The sequence below is a fragment of the Heloderma suspectum genome, chromosome 4 (assembly GCF_057233095.1).
Source record: "Heloderma suspectum isolate Gila_16-S chromosome 4, 16-S_ref, whole genome shotgun sequence".
Lineage (NCBI taxonomy): Eukaryota > Metazoa > Chordata > Lepidosauria > Squamata > Helodermatidae > Heloderma > Heloderma suspectum.
The window spans coordinates 197,236,456-197,259,040 of NC_139461.1; the positions used below are offsets into that span (position 1 = coordinate 197,236,456).

The 22,585-nt window shown below is 43.2% G+C and overlaps 1 protein-coding gene across 7 annotated transcripts in view; it reads right to left on the minus strand.

Annotated features, from left to right (window-relative positions):
* DPYD (dihydropyrimidine dehydrogenase) overlaps positions 1 to 22,585 on the minus strand; it is a 761,638-nt gene that overhangs the window by 24,060 nt on the left and 714,993 nt on the right. For all 7 annotated transcript variants that reach the window (XM_084851877.1, XM_084851875.1, XM_084851880.1 and 4 more), the window contains one exon: positions 9,230 to 9,373. In XM_084851877.1, coding sequence (XP_084708003.1) covers positions 9,230 to 9,373 — 144 coding nt within the window. The remainder of the gene's footprint in view (positions 1 to 9,229; positions 9,374 to 22,585) is intronic.

A 22,585-nucleotide genomic window follows, 5' to 3' on the forward strand; every position in this document is an offset into this window, starting at 1 on the left:
TTTACAAGAACCCCCTAGGTCCACTAATCAAGGGAAGGTGCAAAATACTGGGCCCATATGAGTTACTACAGATCAGGGATTCTAACAAACAAAACAAAACCAGTGTAGTGGCAAGAGTGCTGGACTGGGAGCCAAGAGATCCGGGTTCTAGTCCCCACTCAGCCATGAAAGTGCACTGGGTGACTTTGGGCCAGTCACAGACTCTCAGCCCAACCTACCTCACAGGGTTGTTGTGAGGATAAGATGGAGAGGAGGAGGATTATGTACTCCGCCTTGGGTTCCTTGGAAGGAAAAAAGGCGGAATATAAATGCAGTAAGTAAGTAAGTAAGTAAATAAATGGCCTGGTCAAAGACTCGTATTTTACAGGTGAGGAACATCAAGGCAAAATGATGAGCAACTGGAGGTGCTGTGTGTTTTTTACCTGTAATTTTCCCTGCTATTGTGAAACTCTTAAAAATTAGTAACCCTTACTGATCTATTGCAAATCACCCAGAGATCTACAAGTAGATCTCAACTGCCTGTCCCTGCTCTAGGGGATCTCTACATCTCAAGTATATTGCGCATTCATGGATGCTCACTCACTGAATTGTGCAGGTCCATTACATGACGTCATCGTTGTCCAGTCATTATTCCACTATTTCCTCCCACCTATCCTGTGGTTTCCTCAAATGGAAAAAATGGGTATTTCTCCAGATATGCGCAAATAGAGCGCCATGTCCTCCCCGTGTATTTCTCCCCTGGCGTGAATGAAGCGCTGAGTGTGGTTGCTGGGGGCGTGGTCATGATCTCGAAGGTGGTGATGAAGGTCTGATGAGCATTCAGGCTTCCTGCTCCTGTGCCATTTTGGCTCCTCGCCATTTTCAGCCTGCCTGTTCAAAACAGAGTGGCAGAACGGCAGAGCAGCAGTGGGGTGGCGGCGGCAGCACAGCGGAGGAGCAGCAGAGGGGCTGAGCGGCAGGGACTGGCCAAAACCATGGAAGAGGGAGGCAGGGCCTAGGGATGTACGAAAGTTACTTACCTTTTGCGGACTATGTTGTTGGTGGGGGGGAGGCGTTCCATCCCTCCCCCTGGAATCCTGGCTGAGGGGGGAGGCGCTCCGTTCCTCCCCCCGGAATCCTCGAACGGCCGGCTGTGCTCCACGACAGCTCCGCAGAGCAGCCGGCCAGGCCCGGCCCGGCCAGGCCAGAGCCGTCCACAGCCGGATTTCCAGCCGCGGAGGGCTCTGGGTAAAACAACAACAACAACAACGCGTACGCAAATGGCGGCGGCTATGGCCGCCGCCATTTGCATTCCTTCTTTTTGGCTGTCTTAATCTACGTAAATATTTACATAGACTATGACGGCAAAAATAAAGGGGAACGCAAATAGCGTAGCGGGCGCTATTTGCGTCCCTTTTTGATTCACCGTTTTAGCCTACGTAAATCTTTACGTAGGCTAAAATGGCGAATCAAAAGGGGATGCAAATAGCACCCGCTATGCTATTTGCGTTCCCCTTTAATTTTGCTGTCATAGTCTATGTAAATATTTACGTAGATTAAGACGGTAAAAAGAAGGAACGCAAATGGCGGCAGCCGTAGCCGCCGCCATTTGCGTACACAGTTTTTTTTTTAAAACGCACCCAACCATGATAGGCTACGTAAAGATTTACGTAGCCTATCACGTCTTTTTTAATTTTTTTTTAAACCTAGCCATGATAGGCTACGTAAATCTTTATGTAGCCTATCACGTCTTTTTTTTTTTTTTACACAAGCCTGGAAATGGCAGCAGCAGCGGCCGGTCAGAAGACCAGCTGCTGCCGGAGCTGCCGCCGGAGCCACCGCCGCCTGGAAGATCCACCCCAGGTGAGTCTCGTCCCAGGAGGGATCCGTGGGGTGGCGGGGGGGTGGCAAGCCATTCCGCCACGGAGTTTGGGGGGCTGAATGCACTGGCATTCGGCCTCACCGAGATCCGTGGCGGAATTCTCTGACATCCCTAGCAGGGCCCAGGGAGATCGGTGGCAGGGGCTGTCCACGTTTCAGTTCCCATCCACCAGTAATATGCAAGGGGAGAGAATGGGCAGGAACCCAGGAGCAAGTATCGCCGAACCTGGAGCGCATGTAATACCTCTTCATGGGAAAATAACGCTATGGGAATGGCCATCTACAGAGAAGGAAGCACATGTAAAGGGAACCAGTTGTGATTCTGCATTTAAAACGGAAGCAGAAAGCCCCATTTTAAATGCAAGATTTTAGGCTGGTGTAGAAAACCCCCTAGTCAAGTGGGGAAGAAAAATTAGGATGTGCCTATTGCCTTATCAAACGTTTTTCCGCTCCACCATCCAAATTACTTCGATGCCTCATCCAAGCAAGAACCTCAAAATTTGCCTTGAAATTTGCTTTGGCTTAAACTTGATGGTAATTTTACAATGTGCGAACCTTCCCCTCCCTGCCCCAACCCCAAGAATTTCACTAGTCTTATTAAAACTTTTCTTTGCTTTCCTCAAAATGGCTTGAATGTCCTATCTGATAAGGACTTCCTCAAACTTTGCCTTCGAATACTGCTTTAGGCAAAAGACTCACACCACAAAACATTTCATTGCTCTCTCTCTGTTATGTGTGTGTGTGTGTGTGTGTGTTTGGGGTCTTTTGAAATGCCTTGAATGTTCATCCTGGTTATGAAAATCCAAACATTCACCTTTTAAAAAATGATGCAATATTCAAGCCACTTCAAGTGAAATTAAAGGTATGCTTTCATCTGGGAGCGGTTTTGGTGACTTTCCCTTGGCTCACTTAAGATGGGTTAAGAGAAGGAACTGTTCCTTTAAGATGAAGAGAAGGAACTGAACACAGGGATGAAGGGCATCTCTACATCAGCCTAAAATCCTGCATTTAAAATGGGGCTTTCTGATCACAACGACTTTCACCTGCTTCCTTTCCCCCCTCCTTCTCCCCATATCTAAGTCTTCCATTAATCTCACTCCTCTTCTTGCCGCTTTTCCTCTTTTCACAGAGGAAACTGAAGCAGAACACAACAGGGTACTTTGATAGCTCATTATCTGCAATCTATTTAAAAATGGAACAAAGGGCATTTAGTGCAGGAGACACCCCTGGAGGGTCACAGTGTCATGTAAACAGCCTGCAAACTTCTGTGAAGGAGCAATCTCAGGGCCGATATACACTTATGGGTTTTTTTGCTCCCAATGAGGTTTCACTGCCCGTCTTTCACACTACGCAGTACTCGCCTCGAATTGGAACCAGAATTTCCTGCTTCCGTGCTCCTGCTTTCAATACCCTGATATCCCGGTATTTCCCCTTAATGTTCTCTGATTTTCCACCTTTGCTACTGCATTTGGTCGTAGTCCCCTCCCCTGCTGCCTGTCCATATACAGCGGTGTTTGTATTTCCCTCCTGTCCAATCACAGCTCTCGATGGCCCCATGTTGTCTTCCAGCTACTGATCACATAGCTTCCTCAGCACTCAATGTTTCCTCAGCAACAAGCAAAGGGCTGGATGTGCGCATGCTTGTCTGATCTCGGAAGCTAAGCAGGGTCGGCCCTGGTCAGTAGTTGGATGGGGGACCGCCTAGGAATCAGGCTTCCTGCATTGAGCAGGGGGTTGTTCTATCCCTTCAAATGAGACTTAGGTTTTACCCCCTTCTATCCCCTGCTCCAGCGTTAAATTAAGGCATTATCTTCGAAGAATCATGGCTTCTCTGCATTTTTTTTTCTAATTCAGGCATGATCTATGAAGATTTGAAGATTCAAAGCTTCACATCTTTGAATCTTCAAAGATCATGCCTGAATTAGAAAAAAAAATCACAGAAAAGCCACAATTCTTTGAAGATAACGCCTTACTTTAAAAAAAAAAAAAAGCCGAAGTGGGGGATAGAAGGGGGTAACACTTAGTCTCATTTGAAGGGATAGAACAACCCCCTGCTCAATGCAGGAAGCCTGATTCCCAGGTGGTCACCCATCCAACTACTGACCGGACTGACGTGAAGCTTCGAATCTTTGAAGATGCCGGCAGCCCCCCCCAAATGTGAGCGCTGGGTGCCGCCGCCACTGCCCCCTTCCTCGCACCGGCTGTCAAGGCTGGCGCAGGGAAAAGAGCATTGGCAGACACCCCCCAGCCGCTCGCCCTGGCCCAGCAGGTGAGGGGGGGAGAAGAGGATAGGTGCCTCCTTCTTCCCTCCACCCCCACTTGCTACAGCAGCGGCAGCAAGGGACAAGCTGGTCGTTTTCCCCAAGGCCGGGAAAACATGCAGAAAACAACAAGCCTCTCCCGTGCCACTGCCGCGCGGTGGGCATGGAATCAGCAGAAACAGGAAGAGTTTCTGATCCTCCAATGAGAGCCACCATCTTTAAGAGCAGGAAAACAGCACAGCGCTTGAGTGTGAACCAAGCTCGCGCATTCGATGAAGCACCGCAACGGGGAAAATGGGTGAGTGTGGATAATCACGTTTTAATGCGAGAGCGTTTAACCCGACAGGACACCGAATTCGTTGCAATGGCGGGCGCAATGTAGATCGGCCCTCAATCGCAGGATAAAAGCTCCATGTGAAGAAAGCCGAAGAGAAGTTCAGACTGAAGAGAGGGGCAGGGAAAAGAAGCATCTAGACATATAAAAGGAACAATATTCTGTCCATGCTAAGATGAAGAAAAGCTGGTTCTAAGAGTTTAACCACTGAATAGGTAAACTTTACAGAAAGGCCAGAAGAGGAAAGGAGCTACAAGGTAAAACAATCATACTGGTAGATAGAATGGCAACATTATTAAACAGGGAAAACAGATAACACTGGGCCTGAAGGGGAAAAATAAAGTTATGAGAAAAGCTCACAAAATACAGTAAGAAAAGAAATAAGGAAATAATATGGGGAGACAGGAAGAAGAGTATTCAGAGGGTATATACAAATAAAAGGACTTTAAGAAAATAAAGCCACAAGTACACTCCAGATGTCATGAGGAAATCAAATATTAAGGTAATAATATGAAACTTGGTGACAAAGAACACCCCAATGGAGAGAGTTTATTGGTGGCTAAAGTGTTTATTGTGCACAACTGGGGAGAACAGAATGAGGAAAAGGACTTGCAGGCTGCTTATGTTCAGGTGAATGTCATAAATGCTATGTGTATTCTAGTGCTAGTCACCCACAGTGCAACGTGGTAGCAATTTCCTAGTAAGTTTGAGGTAAATACCTCAAGTGGAGTAAAAAACAAAAAATAAACACTGACTTCATTCTATCATTTTGTACTGACATGAAGTGACAGGAAGGAACAGAAGACAATTGAGGTTTGGTGGACTGATGGAAGGGGCAGGAAAGAAAGGGAGCTGCATGTGACTTTTAAGACGGAGCACCTTTTATCAGCTTACGCTGATATACCAACTATAACCCTACCGGGAGAGGTAGCCTAGCTACAGTTATCCTCACTCTGGTACCCTGATGTTTGGATTACCACAACGCATGTTATATATCTGGAAACTTCATCCGGTCCAAAACAGGCCAATGAGATTGTTAACAGGAACTGGCCACTTTGATTATATTACGCCAGTGCTTTGTGATCTGCACTGGCTGCCAGCCCATTTCCAGGCCCAATTCAAAGGGCTGGTATTAACATACGAAGTCCTAAAAAGCTTGGGGCTAGATTACCTGAAGGATCATCCCCTTCCATATATACCTGCCTGGACCCTAAGACCATCTTCAGAGGCCCTTTTCTGGGTGCCTGCACCAAATGAGGTTAGATAGCTACTAAGGAGAGGGCCTTTTCAATGGTGGCACCCTGGATGTGGAATACCCTCCCCAAGTAGGCTGGCACCTACATTGTGGTTTTCCAGGCATTTTAGTTCTTCAGTTTTAAAAAACTGTGTTAGCGCATTTTTAGATCTTTCATTGCTACTCGCTTTTACCTTGGTTTTAACTTTGGTTTTATTCTGTTTTAAGCTTAAGGCTTTTATATTATGTTTTACTACGTTACTATATTTTATGGTTTTATGTTTTGTTTTGTGAAGTGCCCAGAGAGCTTCAGCTATCAGGCAGTATAGAAATGTAATGAACGACTAAATAAAATATTTAAATACTTATTTAAAAACATATTTTCTTTCAAAATATACATTTGCATACCTATTTTATCTCCAAATATGCATTTCTAAATGCCCAATCCTATGCATATTTAGACAGAAAAAGGTACTACAACTCCCAGCATGCCCCAGCCAACCATGCTGGCTGAGGCATGCTGGGAGTTGTAGGACTTTTTTTTCCCTGTCTAAACATGCATAGCATTGTGCCCTACATGTATTTTCCCGAAAATGAGCATTTCTAAATCTATATTCTCCCAAAATACACATTCCTAAGCATATTTTCTCTCAAAAATACATGTTTTAATATTAATTTGATAAGTTTTTTGAGCCAAGAACTGTGCTGGAACGTGGAACATTTAGGATGTGCCCAAGCCAGCAGATAACTGAGTTCTGATCCACACATTAGCCCAGGAGGTGCGTATCAGGTCATTTTGTATCAGAACTTGCAAGGATCAAATTCCTCCAGCATCCCTAACTGAAGCATAACAGTTTTAAAGGACACGGGGAGGGGGGGCAATTATAACAATTGTAATTGTTAAGCATGTATAGAGTTCTACCACCTTCACAGTCCATTTTATACATTCAGAGAAGTAGGCTGTTGCCAACAATTGTTGTACCGCATACACTGGTTCATGTCTAAGACCGCTTCTGTGCAGCCATGTAGAGTTTGGGCTGGTGTTTCCTGAATAGGAACCCCCAAAGGTGTACTCCAAAATACTTTGGTAACTGAGGAGATATTCAGAAGGCTACCTTATGGTATGGCGGTCTGCTGTTCAGAGAGGGGGGGAAATCCAAGATTCCTCTGGGCATGCCTAAACTGCTGGGTATGGCTAAAGTACCTGTCCCTGCTGGCTTCAAGGCCCAATTCATGGAGTTTAAAATATACTTCATGGTCTAGGTCTTGTGTATCTTAGGGCTACTCCACATCAGGTTTTTAATCCCATAATTTACCGTGGCTTCTGCTTCCAAATTCTTTGCAGGAATAAGATGGGCCCCTTCACATACACTTCCCGCATTTTTTTTCTTCAGAGAACTGGCTTTATCTGCAAGTTCTATATGTTTTGTTATACAACCACCAGATGGCGTTGTTGTTAGTGCCACTTCCAGTTTACACAGACAAATTCAAGCCGGCTTCTTTTTATTACCTCATTATTTCCATTTCAAATAAAGCTGCGGAAGTGATAGGACAGCATGGGAGAGGCGATGGAGATTGATGACATCATGTAAAGGACCCGCAAACTTCTCTGAGTAACCAATCTCAACTGCTGGATAAAAGCTTCCTGGAAGTGGAGAAGCCCTTAGAGAGCACCTCTCACTCTTTCAATGCACACGCTTTTTGAGATCATCTTCAAAAGTTCTGCTGCATATCCTGTCTCTATGGAATATAAGGTCAACGTTACCTGCAGCAAGAACAGGGCTTTTTTAAGTAATCGTCCCAGTGGAATGACCTCCCTCTGGAGGTCCAATCATCTCCCCCGTCTTCCCTCCCTCCTGGCCTTTATATGGTGATGTGGGGCCTATTTATTCAGAAAGGCATTGGGTATTAAAAGGAGGCTTGTGTTTTTGAACTATTCCCCTCCCCCCTTGCTGTTTTAGAGTTCACGTGGACTTGTTCTTTGATTTGAATTGGTTTTAATATTTGATTGTAAGCCACCATGAGCTTCAAAAAAGGCAGGCTACATCATCATCATATTAAAAGGAGAGAAATTTAGATCCTGTCCTGTTTCCAAAGCAATTTTGAAAAAATATTTTTCTTTGTAAACATTTTCCTATCATCTATATCCCTCCTTTCATTATTTCAGGACTTGGAGGGATATGAGTGCCCTGTTGAAATTTCAGGTTCCATTTTCATCCAATTGTTCTGTCCTTTTTTCTTTTCTTTTTTTAAGCAAAATACCTTCTGGGTGTATATATCTCTGGTTTCTCCCCCCCCCCCCCGTGTGTGTGTGTGTGTGTGTGTGTGTGAGCCCTTTCACTACTTTCTCAATTCTCAGTTTCATCTGCCATAGCAAAGCTAGCCTTCACTGAAACTGCAGGTGTTTTTCTCCCTGACGATTATATCAATATTTTCCCTGAAAGGAAAATAAAACTGTAAAACCCCTAAGTTGACAGAGCCTTTGAAAGCTCTAAGCCCATTTCAAAATAAATAAATAACAATATTTGTTGGGTTGTTCCATGTACATTGAGTGTTTTTATGGACACAGACAGAAGACGTGCAGTCACAATGGTATCAGAATAGAACAGCTTGAACTATCAATATGATATAAACCACTGGCAGTTGAGTCAAGATATACATGAGAGGATGTAGCCCTATTCAATCATTTTCCCTTCACATGGTTAATAATAATCATGTGAGGGGAGAATGGGTTGTACCCACTGGCCCTACTGTCACATCCCAAGAGCCCTACCTGAACCTGATAAATACATGTAGGCTCTCCCTGTGATCTGGAACCCTGAGCATGCCTCACTCTTCCCTTCACACAATTATTAATCAAACACAGGAGAGGGATGCTTGAAGGGGTTTGCCAGTCCTGTAAGTCAACAGTGTACAAGACAGAGCTGCATTTAGCAGCGCTGAACACAAGTCCTCTCTTCTGTTCCAAGCATCCAACATGAAAATGCTAGGTATGACTTTCACAGGCAGTGAGTGGTATTCATTTGTTATTTCACTAGAAAATAACAGGCAAGATGGGGTATTTACTGTCTGTATAAATTAACCTAGATCTCATATAGATGATAAAACTACCCAAAGGTGCTTCCTCTCATCCCAGGATAACTTGGTCTTCTGTGTTGTCATACAAATGGCAAAGAGAATTTGACCACACATCCAGTATAGATACGTCGTGAAATAATAATCTTTATCCACCCCAAAACACATTCTAAAAACACATGAGCGTCATTTTTCAAAAATCAAGCACACTCATGCAAGGCTGATGTTCCATCTCCAGGAGGTGGAGTCATTAGGCAAAACAGCACATAATATGCCATGCGGCAGAGAAGTTTGCTCAAGGCTTGTAGGTCTTGCTCAAGGCTTCTTTCACTCTTCCAACATGTGTGACAATCACAAAGCTGTTGATAAGCCAACCCACTACCACATCATTGAACCACAACAGTTGGTACAAGAGTGTTCATTGGAGATAGCTGCTCATCTTTTGTGTATGTCTTTATTTCTTACCTTCACCGTTGGGATGGGCTTCTTTGGAACAAAATGTTTTTTCTCAAGCTGAGGAAGCGGGCTGCTCTGTTCCTTCAGTTTCAGCTTATTCTCAGCTATTATCTTCTTGCGTTGTTCAAGGTAGGGGCCAAAACTGGGAAGTTTCTAAAAGAAATAAGAAATATGTAACTATTGCTGCGTAAAGATGTAGCTGAAAATAGTACGTCATGGCACTATTTCCTCCCGTTGGGTGAACAGCTTCCTCGCACGGAGGGTCCTTTCTTTATTCCCTGCTCCACAGGGAAAGGATGAGGCACACTGAGCTTGCTCTGTGCCCACCACAAAAACACACAGGCAAACAAAGCAAGGAAGGCCCCCTCTTCCTTCCCTCCATAGGCAAAGGACAAAGTATGCAGGATCTGCTCTGTGCCTGCCACCTCCAACAACAAACGAGCAAGGTAGAGGAAAGTGTGAGGTGTAATGGGTTTGCCTCGAGAAAAGGACAAGGTGTAATGGGTTGGCTCCGCACCTATCATCTCCATCTCCGACATCGCATGAGCGGGCAAGGCAAGGCAGGCTCACTTTTCATCACTCCCTCCGCAGGGAAAGGATGAGGCACAGTGGGATTTACAATTTCCCTTCCCTCCACACCTGGCATAAGGCGGTAACACCACAGACCGCACTTCTTTGCAGACTTCTCCCATCCAGCTTGGAAGGGCAGGGCATGTCATTCAATCAGAGGGGGAAAGGGCATGTTTAAACAGTGTGACGGAAGATAGCAGGGCAAGGCGGAACTGCTCCAGGCACAAACAGGAAGTAAAAGCCTTGTGCAGCGAGATGGTTGATTCACAGTGCTCGGGCCATCCTGGGGGCACCAGGGACGGTCTTGGCAGTTGCACGTGCACCTGTGGATGCAACACTGGAGATGCCCAAAGTAGAGACATCAATATTTGGGCAACAACAGACGCTTTGCAGGCTTAAGGTTTCATAGGGAAGTTTCATAGTGTAAAGTGATGCTAGAGGTATCTTCTGCTATGTTAACGGGTTAATGTGTCTCCGCGTTATGGTTTCACTCTGGGGTTTGTATTACTAAGGTCTTGCTGTATATAAATACAGGTCACTAATTTAAATAAGTTAAACTCACCATTTATAATTAAATATGTTCATTATTATGCTACAAGGAAAGTCATGAACTAAATAGTTATAGAACCTTGGGGAGAAACCCAGTTTGCTGAACACTGTACATCATCTTCCTCTTGCAACTAACAGATTTGCCATAAAACTTTAAAAAGCGTGCTCTGAGATTATTTTGACATGGCGCTTAAAGGGATATTGGATCTATTAATATAATGGCAGCAAGTTCCAAGCAAACTCTAGAAAGTGCTAATTTTATTCATTTCACTGTTTGACCTCATTGAGCTTCTTAAACTTTAGCCTCTGGGCTTGCTTTCACATAATACAGCAGTGGGGAAGAATAGTAAGTTCCAAATGCCGCCAGCCAGGAACCTAGGAATGCTGGTTCCAATTTCTAAACATGCCAGTACCCACAGATAATTACTGTATGTCAATCCGATAAAGCCAGCTGCAACTCAGGGAGGTCATCATGATCTCTGACCTAGCAAGTAGCGCCATGAATCAAAACTGGTTGATAGTGTTGGCCTCTTCTTGGAAAATGGAACATGCCCACGGACAATTGGCTCCTCATTTTCATTGTCTGAAAACATTTAATCAAACAGAGCAAGCCAAGCTAAATCAGAACCATATGGAAGCTCAATGCAGCATAAAAGAGTGTTCTTACAGGATAGAACTTGATAGAACTGCACCAAACAGCAAGACTACATCCAGTTCTCCATCTTCTCTCCTAACATTTAGTTCTTTACATGTATTTATTTTTATTAGTTTTGTAACCATCCAACCACATGAATACCATCAACAAAACGTAGGTCAGTATTTTCCTCATATTGGATTCAGGTCGGAAACAAATCTAAGCAAAATGATTCACATGTCAGCTGGAATCAGGCACTTCAAAACAAAATATCTGTTGCTATTTAAAAAAAACCCAGTTTGGCTTACAACTTATATAAAAATGATAAATCTCTATGAAAAGGAAACTTGAACTGAGAAATTCAAAAGAATGAAGACCCCTACAAAACTTTCAAAAGCCAACCTTGTGTCATGCACCACACCACTACTTAAGTAGAATGCTTTCCAGAGTAAACTCGGAGACAGCCTTGAGATAACAATAATTTGATGGGATCTCAAGCACACCTAGGCAAATGCCCATTTCCCCACTGCCGTCCTTCCAAATACTTATTGCCTTTAGACTTCTTAAATTAGCCTTGGGAGACTCTTTATGGCACAATCAGCGGCAGCAGCCATAGCCTAAATTGGGTGCAGTGAAATGAGCAGCAGAGATCACACAGTATACTGGCAGTTATTAAAATAATTCAGTTATGTCTTCTTTTCAAAGCAGATTAATTTCACATATTTTCAAGAAAGTAGAGGAAAAGCCAGGTATCTGCCTGCTCAGAGGCATATTGAAGGTAGCTGGCCAGGCAAAATGGTACCTTCACAGTTGTTCATTGGTCCTGTGCTGGAAGCCTAATATAGCAAAGCATGTTTCAGCAACTTAATACTACTGCTGGTGGAGGAGAAAAAACAGGAGATATGCAACTTGGTCAAGCTGATGCTCATTGGACAGTAGCATCCAGCATGTAATAATAGTACTTAGCATTTATACAGCACTTTTGAATTTTCAAAATGCTCTGCTTGTTGCTGTAATCCTTGCAACAATGAACTCTACAAGGTGCATCAGCATTGTTATCCCCATTCAGCAGATGGAGTACTGAGGCTGGAAGAATGTGGCTAGATCTACAGTACTGCTTTATAGAGTATTGAAGTGCACTGATAACTGTTGGGGCACATTACACATTCGATATGCTGCTTTTGTAGTGTTATTTCCTGCTTTTTATTCCACATTATCCAATATACCGCAACAAATGTCATTGTGTGTCCTATGAGGTATAAATGCACAAGAGGGGTATAGCATCACTGTGATGAGATCATAATGATATGAAACAAGGTATAGATCTGGCCTGTGACTTGCCAAAAGTCACCTAGTGGATCTTTGGCAGAAATGAGATCAAACTATGGACTTACTGGTTCACAGGCCGGTCTCTTAACCACTACACTGTGTGGTTTTCTTGTTTTTGTTTTTTTGCACGTTTGTTTTCCATAAAAGCTTTGAGGAAATGCTATCCACCTGAGCAGTGAAAGATGGAATTTCAACAACAGTACTCTTAAAAGGTCCATAGCCATTCAGCACTGGCTCCTGAAGGTAAGGTGTGTGTAAACTGGGATCCTGTCTGTGGTGCATATATGGTAGCACTGACAGAAGATTTTGTAGCATGTGAAACAATCCCAGCATCAGACATGGCAGAACTCTTTACCTCTTTGTTTTCAAGTGTTATAGTGTAGGGTTCCCCCCCCCCACAATACCTTTTTCTATTCTTTTCTTTTCTTTTCTTTTCTCATCTTTTCTTTTCTTTTTATCCAAAAGCAAATCTCTGGTGCAAGGGCTTCCAAAAGCACCTTGTAACTGATGAACTGTACAAATCTCCTGCAGCCATGTGATTTTTGTTTCAGTATTTCTCAGGGGATTCATCATTGATGAATTTGTTCTTACTGGATAAGCTAAATCCTACTCATTTAAAGATAGCAGTATCTACCAGTAGAACTGCTTCTATCTAGATATAAAAGCATTAGGCTGCCAATAGAGAACTGACAACATAATGAATCAACAATGAAACCTTAAGCCCACAAAGCTTTAAGGTGAATAAGCCTGTTTTGATTATAATATATTCACAGATCAATCTAAAGCCAATTGAGCATATTATGAACTAGAAAAGAGGCTGGTTCCCTCACAGAAACAGTGCCTGATATCTTCATTTTTAGATTATTGTTATATTTCTACAGACAAGAAATACCGGCCACATGAGAGGAAGGGAAAGATATGTGACCAGATCGATGACCCATCCCAAATACAAATTCATATAATAATATGAAGTAATAATAATAAAAAAGGAAATAAAGAGACCTTTCTCTGAATAGATTATTGTAAAAACTAATGCACTTGTACAGATTTACTAACTTGGCTAAACATTTTCTCCACTTCCAAGGTTTAGTATTTTACGGAGTCTGGAACTTATATATACACACACATGTGGAAAGAGTGGAGAAGCAATAAGGCCAGCAGGGCATGGGAAGCACAAATTTCAGAAGGAAGGGCAAAAAGAGTAGGGAGACCAGATTCATAGCAGGATTCAAAGTCCCACTCTCAGATATTTTCATGATGAGATGTCAAGGAAACAGCATTGTTTAAGAATATTTATTTTGGCAGGGTTTTTTTACACCTCGTAATAACTACCTCAGTGTTTATGAACACAGGCCAGTTGACTTTTTTTTTTAAAAAAGGTGCCTTTGGCTTGCTTATTTAGAATGTAGGCCCATTTTGTGGTTTAAAATAAGCCATTCAGTGTGTAGAACTAGTAACCGGCTTGTAACCGGAGGGTGGAAGATGGCTGTTCCCTCTGATCTCTTTCAATGTCAGAACTTGGGGAACAACTGAGCAGCAGTGCTTTCTTCGTCTTCTTCTTCTTCTTCTTCTTCTTCTTCTTCTTCTTCTTCTTCTTCTTCTTCTTCTTCTTCTTCTTCCTTCATGGATGTTTTTATAGAAATAGGTTTCCCTTAGGTAGGGAAATGACTTTCTGGAAAGGCACTGTTGTGTATGTGGAGACTAGGTGTTCAACATTTCAGTGGTTACTGTATCCCAAGGAGAAACTCTCTTGACTGCTCTGGTGTTATTTGAAAATGGCATATTTTATGCATGCACATAGAGGGTTGGATCCAGGATCTGCCTTTTGCAAGAGAAAGGGACCTTCCATGAGGGTAAGGGCTCCTCTTGAGGAAGGTCCCTCCTCCTGATTTTGGAGGATCCCTCCACACCACAGCTCACCCCATTCAGCAGGGCCTCCTGACTCTGTGTAGCATTTTCAGGAGGTTTGAGGGTGTGAAGAAATTGATTTTTGTGAGGTAAAATGTGCACAATTGCTATATTTTGTAATAAGGCCTGAAGATGAAGGCATTAACTATACAAGGAAAAATGTGTATCTTTTACTGGGGGCCTGAGTCAGAGGAGAGATAAAATACATGCATGAACCCTATTCAGGCATTCTTATCATGTTCAGTCAACATGAGGAGAGGAAGTGCTCCAGCTCCGCCCCTCTCCATTGTCACATACATTGCCCTGTATGGGGGGGGGGGGCTGACAATCTGAAGACGAGAGACTCCTGTATCTGCACAGGGGTATATTAAATAAGGGGGTGTAGTTTTATGGCGACAGCAGACTTTAATGGTGTGGTAAACGAGGGTCTTTTACATTTTGGTGTAAGTAGCAATGGGTTGCCCAAGTAAAGGGGAGGTATCTCCACAATTGGTGGCTATAGCAGTAGGAGACCCTAGTGTTCCTCCATAGAGGGGCTGCCATGGGAAGGAGGGGGTAGGGAAGTCCACTTCTGCTAGATCTAGCTTAAATCTGGCTCCAACCCAAAATATGTTGCATTGACCTTCCCTGTTAGCTACAAAGAACACTGATTAGATAGGTAAGATCTGAAAAGAGTAACAGAGGAACTCAAAATATGATATTGGTCCTTTGTGGAGGGACACTCAGGACAGATAAAAGGAAGTACTTCTTCACACAGTGCATAGTTAAACCATGGAATTCACTTCCATGGGTATATAGTGATGGCCACCAATTTGGATGGCTTTAAAAGGGGCTTGGACATATTTATGGAGGATAAGGCTAGTATTCCTGATATTATATCAATGGCAAGTATTCCTGATGGCTATATGCTACCTCCAGTATCAGAGGCAGTATGTCTATGCACACTAGTTGCTGGGAAATATGGGCAGAAGGGTGCTGTTGCACTCATTTCCTGCTTGTGGGTTTCCCATGGGCAGCTGGTTACCCACTGTGTGAACTGAATGCTGGACTAGGTGGACCCTTGGTCTGATCCAGCAGGGCTCTTCTTATGTTCTTATATTAATCTTCCCTATCCCTCCTTCGTCAATCAAAATAATAACTGTGAGTAAATTCACTGTTTTGTATTGTTCTAGTTCTAGTTCTATTTATCTATTTCATTGTTTCTGTTCAGCCAATGAATCTTCATGTAGGTTTTATTGAAGATGAATGCACCTTTTCAATAACAGAAATTCAATTAAGGTTTAGTATAATACATGCTTAAATGTTACTCTTTGCTTAAACCTTAAAAAAACACATTTCTCTTTGTAGCTTGCCCTGTCTGCTTCTTTGCTTTTGTTTTGTTTCTGACATTGTACAAATGGCCCCCATATATGAGACCTTTTGGCCTCTGTCTTCTAAACTGATTTGCTTTCATGTGCATCCCATTTCATCTGTCTGTCCTTTAAACTAAGTTATCATGAATACAAGAACTCAGTAGAACTTGGGAGAGCTGGCTACAATTCAGTGTAGGAAATGGATTTACCAAGACACAATTTCAATAGTTCAAGGAACAGATCACTGATAGAATTTGCCAGTGAAATTCACATAAAGGGAAATTCCAACCAGAATTGGAAGGTTCTACTCCTGTAGGCATTTGGATTAAACATCAGTGAAATGCCCCTAGGGGGTGTTCATGCATTGTGTTTTGCCTAGTGAATTCAAAAAGAAGTAAAATAATGTTGAAGAGATTAATGAAATGTCATAGAGGGTTGGGCGTTCCTTGCACATGTATTCAATTTTTAGCTAACAACAAGGATTTATTTATTTATTTATTTATCTATTATTTAATACAGTTGCATCCTGCCCTATATCATTAAGATCTCAAGGTGGCATACAGATGAAATCAATTTAAACAGTATAAAACAATAAATAATATAAATAGCTAAAACCATTAAACCATTAAACAAGTTAATACCAATGAAAAACTAAAACAATAAAGCCATTAAAACAGTGTGCTGCTTTAGGGAATGCATTTAGCCCTCAAAGGCTTTGGTAAAAAGCCATGTTTTGACTTGGGGCAAAATGAGGCCAGTTTCTCCACCAGTTGGGCCTCCAAGGGGAGGGCATTCCACAATCGGGGTGCCACAGCAGAGAAGGCCCTCTCTCACATCCCACTATAATGTAAGTCTCACACTGGTGGGACGCAGAGGAGGGCCCCTCCAACAGATCTCAGTCCTCAGGCAGGCATATATAGGGAGAGGTGCTCCCTCAAATATTGAGGGCCCAAGCCACTTAGGGCTTTAAATGTCATCACCAAAACCTTGAATTCCGACCGGAAGCATATTGGCAGCCAGTGCAATCCCTTTAAAACTGGTGTTATATGATTTTTATAAGGTGTTCCAGTCAGCAGTCTAGCTGCTGCATTTTGCACTAACTGTAACTTCCGAGTCGTCTTCAAGGGCAGCCCCATGTAAAGTGCATTGCAGTAGTCCAATCGGGAAGCTACCAATGCATGTATTACTGTGGCTAAGTTATCTCTGTCCAGGAAAGGTTGTAGCTGGTGGATCAGCCGAAGCTGGATGTAGTCTTCCCTCCTCCAAGAAATTTTGCTCCTATTACTAACATTCTTCTTGCTGCTCTATGTTTCTTGGACGCGTTGCCTGAATGGTAACCTAAAAGTTTGCCTCAAAATTTTGGTTTGTGTGAAAGTCAGCATCAACTCTATCAACAACAACATCTGTCTCTTTTCCTTTGCTCTTGTATTAATGGTAACACTCTTCTCTCTTGCTTGGGCTTCACACAGTGCTCTTGATCCAGTTTCTTTGTCATCTTTGAAACATGAAAAGATTTGAGGGATTATTCTTTGCTGCAGTACAACAGCATTTGTGTTTGGTATGGTCTCCTTATGAAATATTCATCACAAAAAGGGGACTTAAACACAGTTCTGTTAATCAAATGCTTGATTAATAAGAATGCCAAAGTGAATGATACCTCTGTGGTGGGAAGTGGGGAGGTGCTGAGAATGGAGAATAACCGATAAAGATTTCAACACATTACCGCACTACTTCATGAACATCTGGCAGTCTGTCACTTAATAGACAATAACATCTCCTCTAAACAGAAGAGACTTGAATTCATCAGGGATTCCTTCAGCTCAGTATGTGCTTAATGTAGGCTGCAACCCCACACACATTTACCTCGGAGTAAGGCTCAGTGAATTCAGTGGTGCTGACTTCTAAGTAGACATGCCTCAGGTTGCACTGCACAGTACCTGCTTTCTGTGATTTCCATAGATTATCATATTTATGACACAGTGAAGTGAATGGCTTTCTACTTATTCTCTAACCAGAACATGAAAAAGAAATTAAAACATTGGCAAGCACTTTGTCTTCAGTTTGTTGGACATGTATGAAAAAGGACTCCCCACCCATTTATGTAAATGACATTCTGACAGCTTAGCAGACTAAGTTGTAGCAAAGATGACAGCAGCCTTTCTATTAATAAATACCTAACATACTAACAAATGCTTCTGCTTTCCTCTCCCCTTAATAAATATAGAAACTACAGCTGTGCACAAATGGCCTCTCAAAATTGTCCAGTCTATTTGTGGGCAGAGAAAGGGGGGGAGAATTTCACCAAATTTCTCCAGGGGGAGGAGAAATTCTCTGACAGTTTCCCATAGATAGGGCTTACTATTGGCAGGGGTTGTAGCACAGGTTCTTTCTTTTTTCCTCAGAGGTTTTGGTTTATTGCACTACTACTCCTGCAAGTGGCAACAGCCTGAACTATGTTGAGGCTTCCACTTTTGAGGCAGAATTCTGAATTTCTTTCGGTGGTCTTTTTGAGCTTCCCTAATCACTGTGAGGTAGCCAACGGTGCTGTGTGTGTGTTTTCTCTCTCTATTACACATCTTCCCTTTGCTCTGCAGCCTCCCAGGCCACCTGCACTTTCTGAACTGGAAAAACCCCATGGGAGGAATTGCCTCATGATGTTTTCGTCATGAAGGCTTTAACTGAAGTGTAGGAAGCCGAGGAGGCTACGGGCTGCCACAGAGATGACTGTACAATGACAGACAGGATACTCATGCATACTCCTCAGCCAAGCACAAGAGCCGCAAACACAATCAATGAGATATCTGAAATTTCTCCTCTTTTCTATCAAATTGAATGAGAATGGTTGAAAAAAATGTGGGAGAAATGTTCGGCACAGCACTAATAGAAACATGGTGCTTCCATGCTGGCAAAGTTTGTGCAAATAGCAGCGTGGATCTTGTGGTGTTTTCACAACTGATTCTTGCAATGTTTTCCTCTTCTGTAAACCAAATGAAAAAGCATCTTGTGCAATATACATTTGACCTTAAAAATGGCCATCTTCCATTTTCTCCTTCACATATAACAATGTTTAGAAATTATATATTCCAGACTCTAAGGCATTTTTGATGTTACTTTTTAAAAGCACCCTTTTACTTTAGTTTTCACTGAGGTGGTTAATGCTGTGTACAGTGCCATATATCGCCAGGGGCTAGGTGGGGCCTGGCCCCAGGAAGCATATCACTGGTCCCATTATATGACATGGTGAAGACCTATGGCTCCACCTCTCACTGATCTCCTCCCCTGACTTTCCTGAAGTGGCTGCTGGGCTAGCTCACAGTGGCATGACGAGAGAGAAATAAGCCACAGTGTTCCGGTCAGCCTCACTTGCAGGAAGTGCAGCCAACCACTGGGATGCCATGGCTCACACTTGGTGCAACAGTGTGACCAACGGTCACATCCAATTGTCAGAGCAAAGCAGAGCAGAAGCTTGGTGGGAAAATGGTAGGATGCTCTCCTTGATGTCAGGATGCTGGAAGTCAAGAAGTTAGGAGATGCTCCCCTTGGTCCTCCAAGCACATATGACTTCAGGGTGGAGGTCACAACCCACAGCAAGGATTGCGAGGAAGACAGGCAAATGCTGGCTTGCCAAGCTGTAATTCAGCCTCAGCCAACAATTCTCTTTTCTCCTATTGGAGGAGGAAGAATTCTCCCCTCCTGTAGTCAGGGAGGAGGGAAGAAGAATAGCAAGTATAATCAGAAACCCTGGTAAGACAGGGTTCCTGATCATGGGAGCTCTGTAAGTGTGTTCATCCAACCATGCTTACAGAGCTCTTTTCAGACTTTCACACTCAGTACATGATGGTCTAAATGGAAGCCGGGAGTGTGGGGACATTGGGAGTGGGACTTACAAGTGCACCCACATTCCCCTCCCCACATTAGCCCTACATGAAATCAGGCAACCACATAGGGATATATGAGAAATTTGTTTCAGTTCATTTTAGACCAGAATTTACCCAGTTTGCACCTCCTGGACTCGAACATGGATTCAAATGCAGTCTGCGGTCAAAGTCTATACATTTCCGAGCTTGAGATATGATTCATGGGCCAAAGAAAAATGCATTAAAGAGTGTACATGTGAACAATATACATGTGAACAATGTGCATGCTCACTTTTGAAAAATGTGCACAAACATACTTTACTCAATGGGAAGAAGATGTGTACTTTTCAGAAGCACACACAATTGATGTGTATATTTGGAAAAATGGACACTGAAATACATACAAACTTTTGTGCAAAGAACAACAAAAGCAAAGGCTTACAATCCTAGTCAGAGATGAGTTGGTGCACAAGACAGGCCCTCAGTGGGCCAGATGATGTTGGTAAGGAAGCCGGCCACTTTTCCTGGCACTGGCTGAGTCCCTGGCTTCATGCCTGGCATCCCTGTGCAAAGTGAGTTGGCCAGCACCAGGAAGAGCAACTGTTTTTTCCAATGCCAGCTGGATCTGGTGTTTCACTGTTATCTCAGATTTGCAACTCCCCTGTTATCTCTCCCAGATCAGGGATAAGCGTGGAGATTCTCTTCAGGAAGGATTCCTCTAGGGAGCAGGACTTGTAGGCCAACCCCAACTGATGGAGAAACCCTTAGAGGCTCCATAGGCCAGATTAAGCTCACTGGCAGGGAGTTCTGCACTCCTCTGCTACATGCTTCAGTGATGCTAGTTTATGACAGAACTTAGTGAACCATTGTTTTAGTCTCCTTCTAGTATAGACAGTAATACAATTGGTCCCTCAGAAACAAAGAAGGGGAGCTAAATGAGTTGTCATATGCACCTAACGTGCAGGCAGTGGGGAGTGTGTCCTGTGGGGACAGGGCTAGCCTGCATGGCCCTGAGAACATGTGAGAGGGTCATCAGAACCTGACCCACTATGATGAAGACTTGACTAGTGCTCCGTGGGCTGTCTTGGATAGCTCTCTGGCCAAGGACGCCTTGAAGTTGTTCAAGCTGTTATCATTCACACTGACTATCCTTCTAGCTAATATAGACAGATAAATAAAAAATGCTACTCTTTCAATTCTGTGTGTCTGTTTCTTAAAGCTCTGTCTTCTAGCTGCAGCAGGTTGATTTCTTTGGCAGAGAAATGCCTGTTGCTGATACAGTGCAAGCTAATTTATTGAAGGGTTTACCATTCCCTTTGGTTCTGATCCCAAGATATAAAGAAAAAATAGTTTAGTTTCGTAAAGTGTCCTTCATGCTCCATGCTCACCAAAACCCTTTATATTACAGCAATAATTTAAATTCGTATAAAGAGAAACCAGCACTACTGGCTAACTTACAGGATCGTGAAAACCATTAAGTTTATCCAGCAATATAAGTTCCAGCTGCTCACAATAACAGCAACACACAAACATACAAATCTAACTACACCTTCACCTTTTGGTGCTCTGTGCTGTTCAGGTTACAGTGATCCATGCCTTAATCATACCACATTTAGATTACTATAACATACTCTATGTCGGGTGCCCTTGAGGAATATCTGAAAACTTCAGCTAGTGCAAAACATACAGACAACTGACCTGGTCTGCATGGTACAACCACCCACGGTGGGCTGTCACCCTTGCTTGTTTCAGGGTGGCTTGTCATGATGTCCAAACCTGGCGCTGTTTCCTCCATGTGGTTTGTTAACCATGCACAAGCTACCCTGAGAACCCATGGCTTGTTTTCAGAGCGGCTTGTCATGATGTGCAAACCCGGCAGAGTGGCATATGGATAGTTTGTTGTAATGGCTTCCAGTCCCTTTCTGGGTCCAGTTCAAAGTGCTTAACATCCAAAGCCCTAAACAGCTTGGGGCCAGGTCATCTGAAGGATTGCCTCCTCCCATATGTACCTACCCGGACCCTAAGATAATCTTCAGGGGTCCTTCTCCAGGAGCCCCTGCCAAAAGAGGTAAGGCAGGTGGCTACCAGGAAAAAGGCATTTTCTGCTCTGGCGCCCCGGTTGTGGAACGAACTCCCTAGAGGGGTTCACCTGGTGCCTACATTTGTTTATTTATTTAATTTTTATCCTGCTCCTCAGCCAAGAAAGGCTCCCGGAGCGGCTTACAATCAATGAACAAAGAAGACAGTCCCCGCCTGCAGACTTATAATCTAAAAAAAGACACAACACACAAAGAAAAGGCAATGAGGAGGGGAGAAAAAAGAATTAGTTAGACTGTCAGCAGGGATGGTGGAATGGCCCTGTTCCCCCCTCTCATCTCCCAAAGGAGGGGCAGTCCAACTGGAGCAGGCCCTGATGTTCCCTTTGCCTGCTCCCTCGCTCCTTCTTCTTCTTCTTCTTCTTTTTCTTCTTCAGGGCCATGGATGGTACCCAGTGTACATTGTATTGGCAGTGTACATTGTACTCTTTCTGGTGCCAGGTGAAGACCTTTTTATTTTCCCAGGCATTTATAGCATTTTAGCATTCTAGCTGTTTTGGCTCTGCTGTCTTAAATCTGCTATTGCATTTTAAATATCTGCAGTGCTGCTAGGTTTTACTCTGGTTGAACTTTTATTCTGTAGTTTTAATCTCCTACATTTTACATGGAATTTTCTGTTGTATTTTTGTGGTTCTAATTCTGTGAACTGCCCAGGGAGCTTTGGCTATTCGGAGGTATACAAATGAAATAAATGAATAAATAAAGCATTACAGAGCTGCCTGCAAGAGCAGTGAAAAACCAAGTCACTTCTCAACATCTCTCTAGTCCTGCCTCCATCTTCCCTTGCCATCCACCCATCCACCGACACTTCGATAAGAAATGGCACTTGTTAGTTTACTCCTCCATTTTGTTGCCTCCTTAGACAGCATCACCTTCCCCCCCCACACACTTTCAGGGAGATTTGTGCAAATTTAATGATTTTTTTAACTTTCGAGGAGATTTGTGGAAATTTAATGGGTGTTTTTCTTATTTTCAGGGAGATTTGTGCAAATTCGCAGTAATGACTGCATTTATTCATAGTAAATACTGTGCTTTAGAGAATTTGTGCACAAATCTCCTTGAATGTTTTT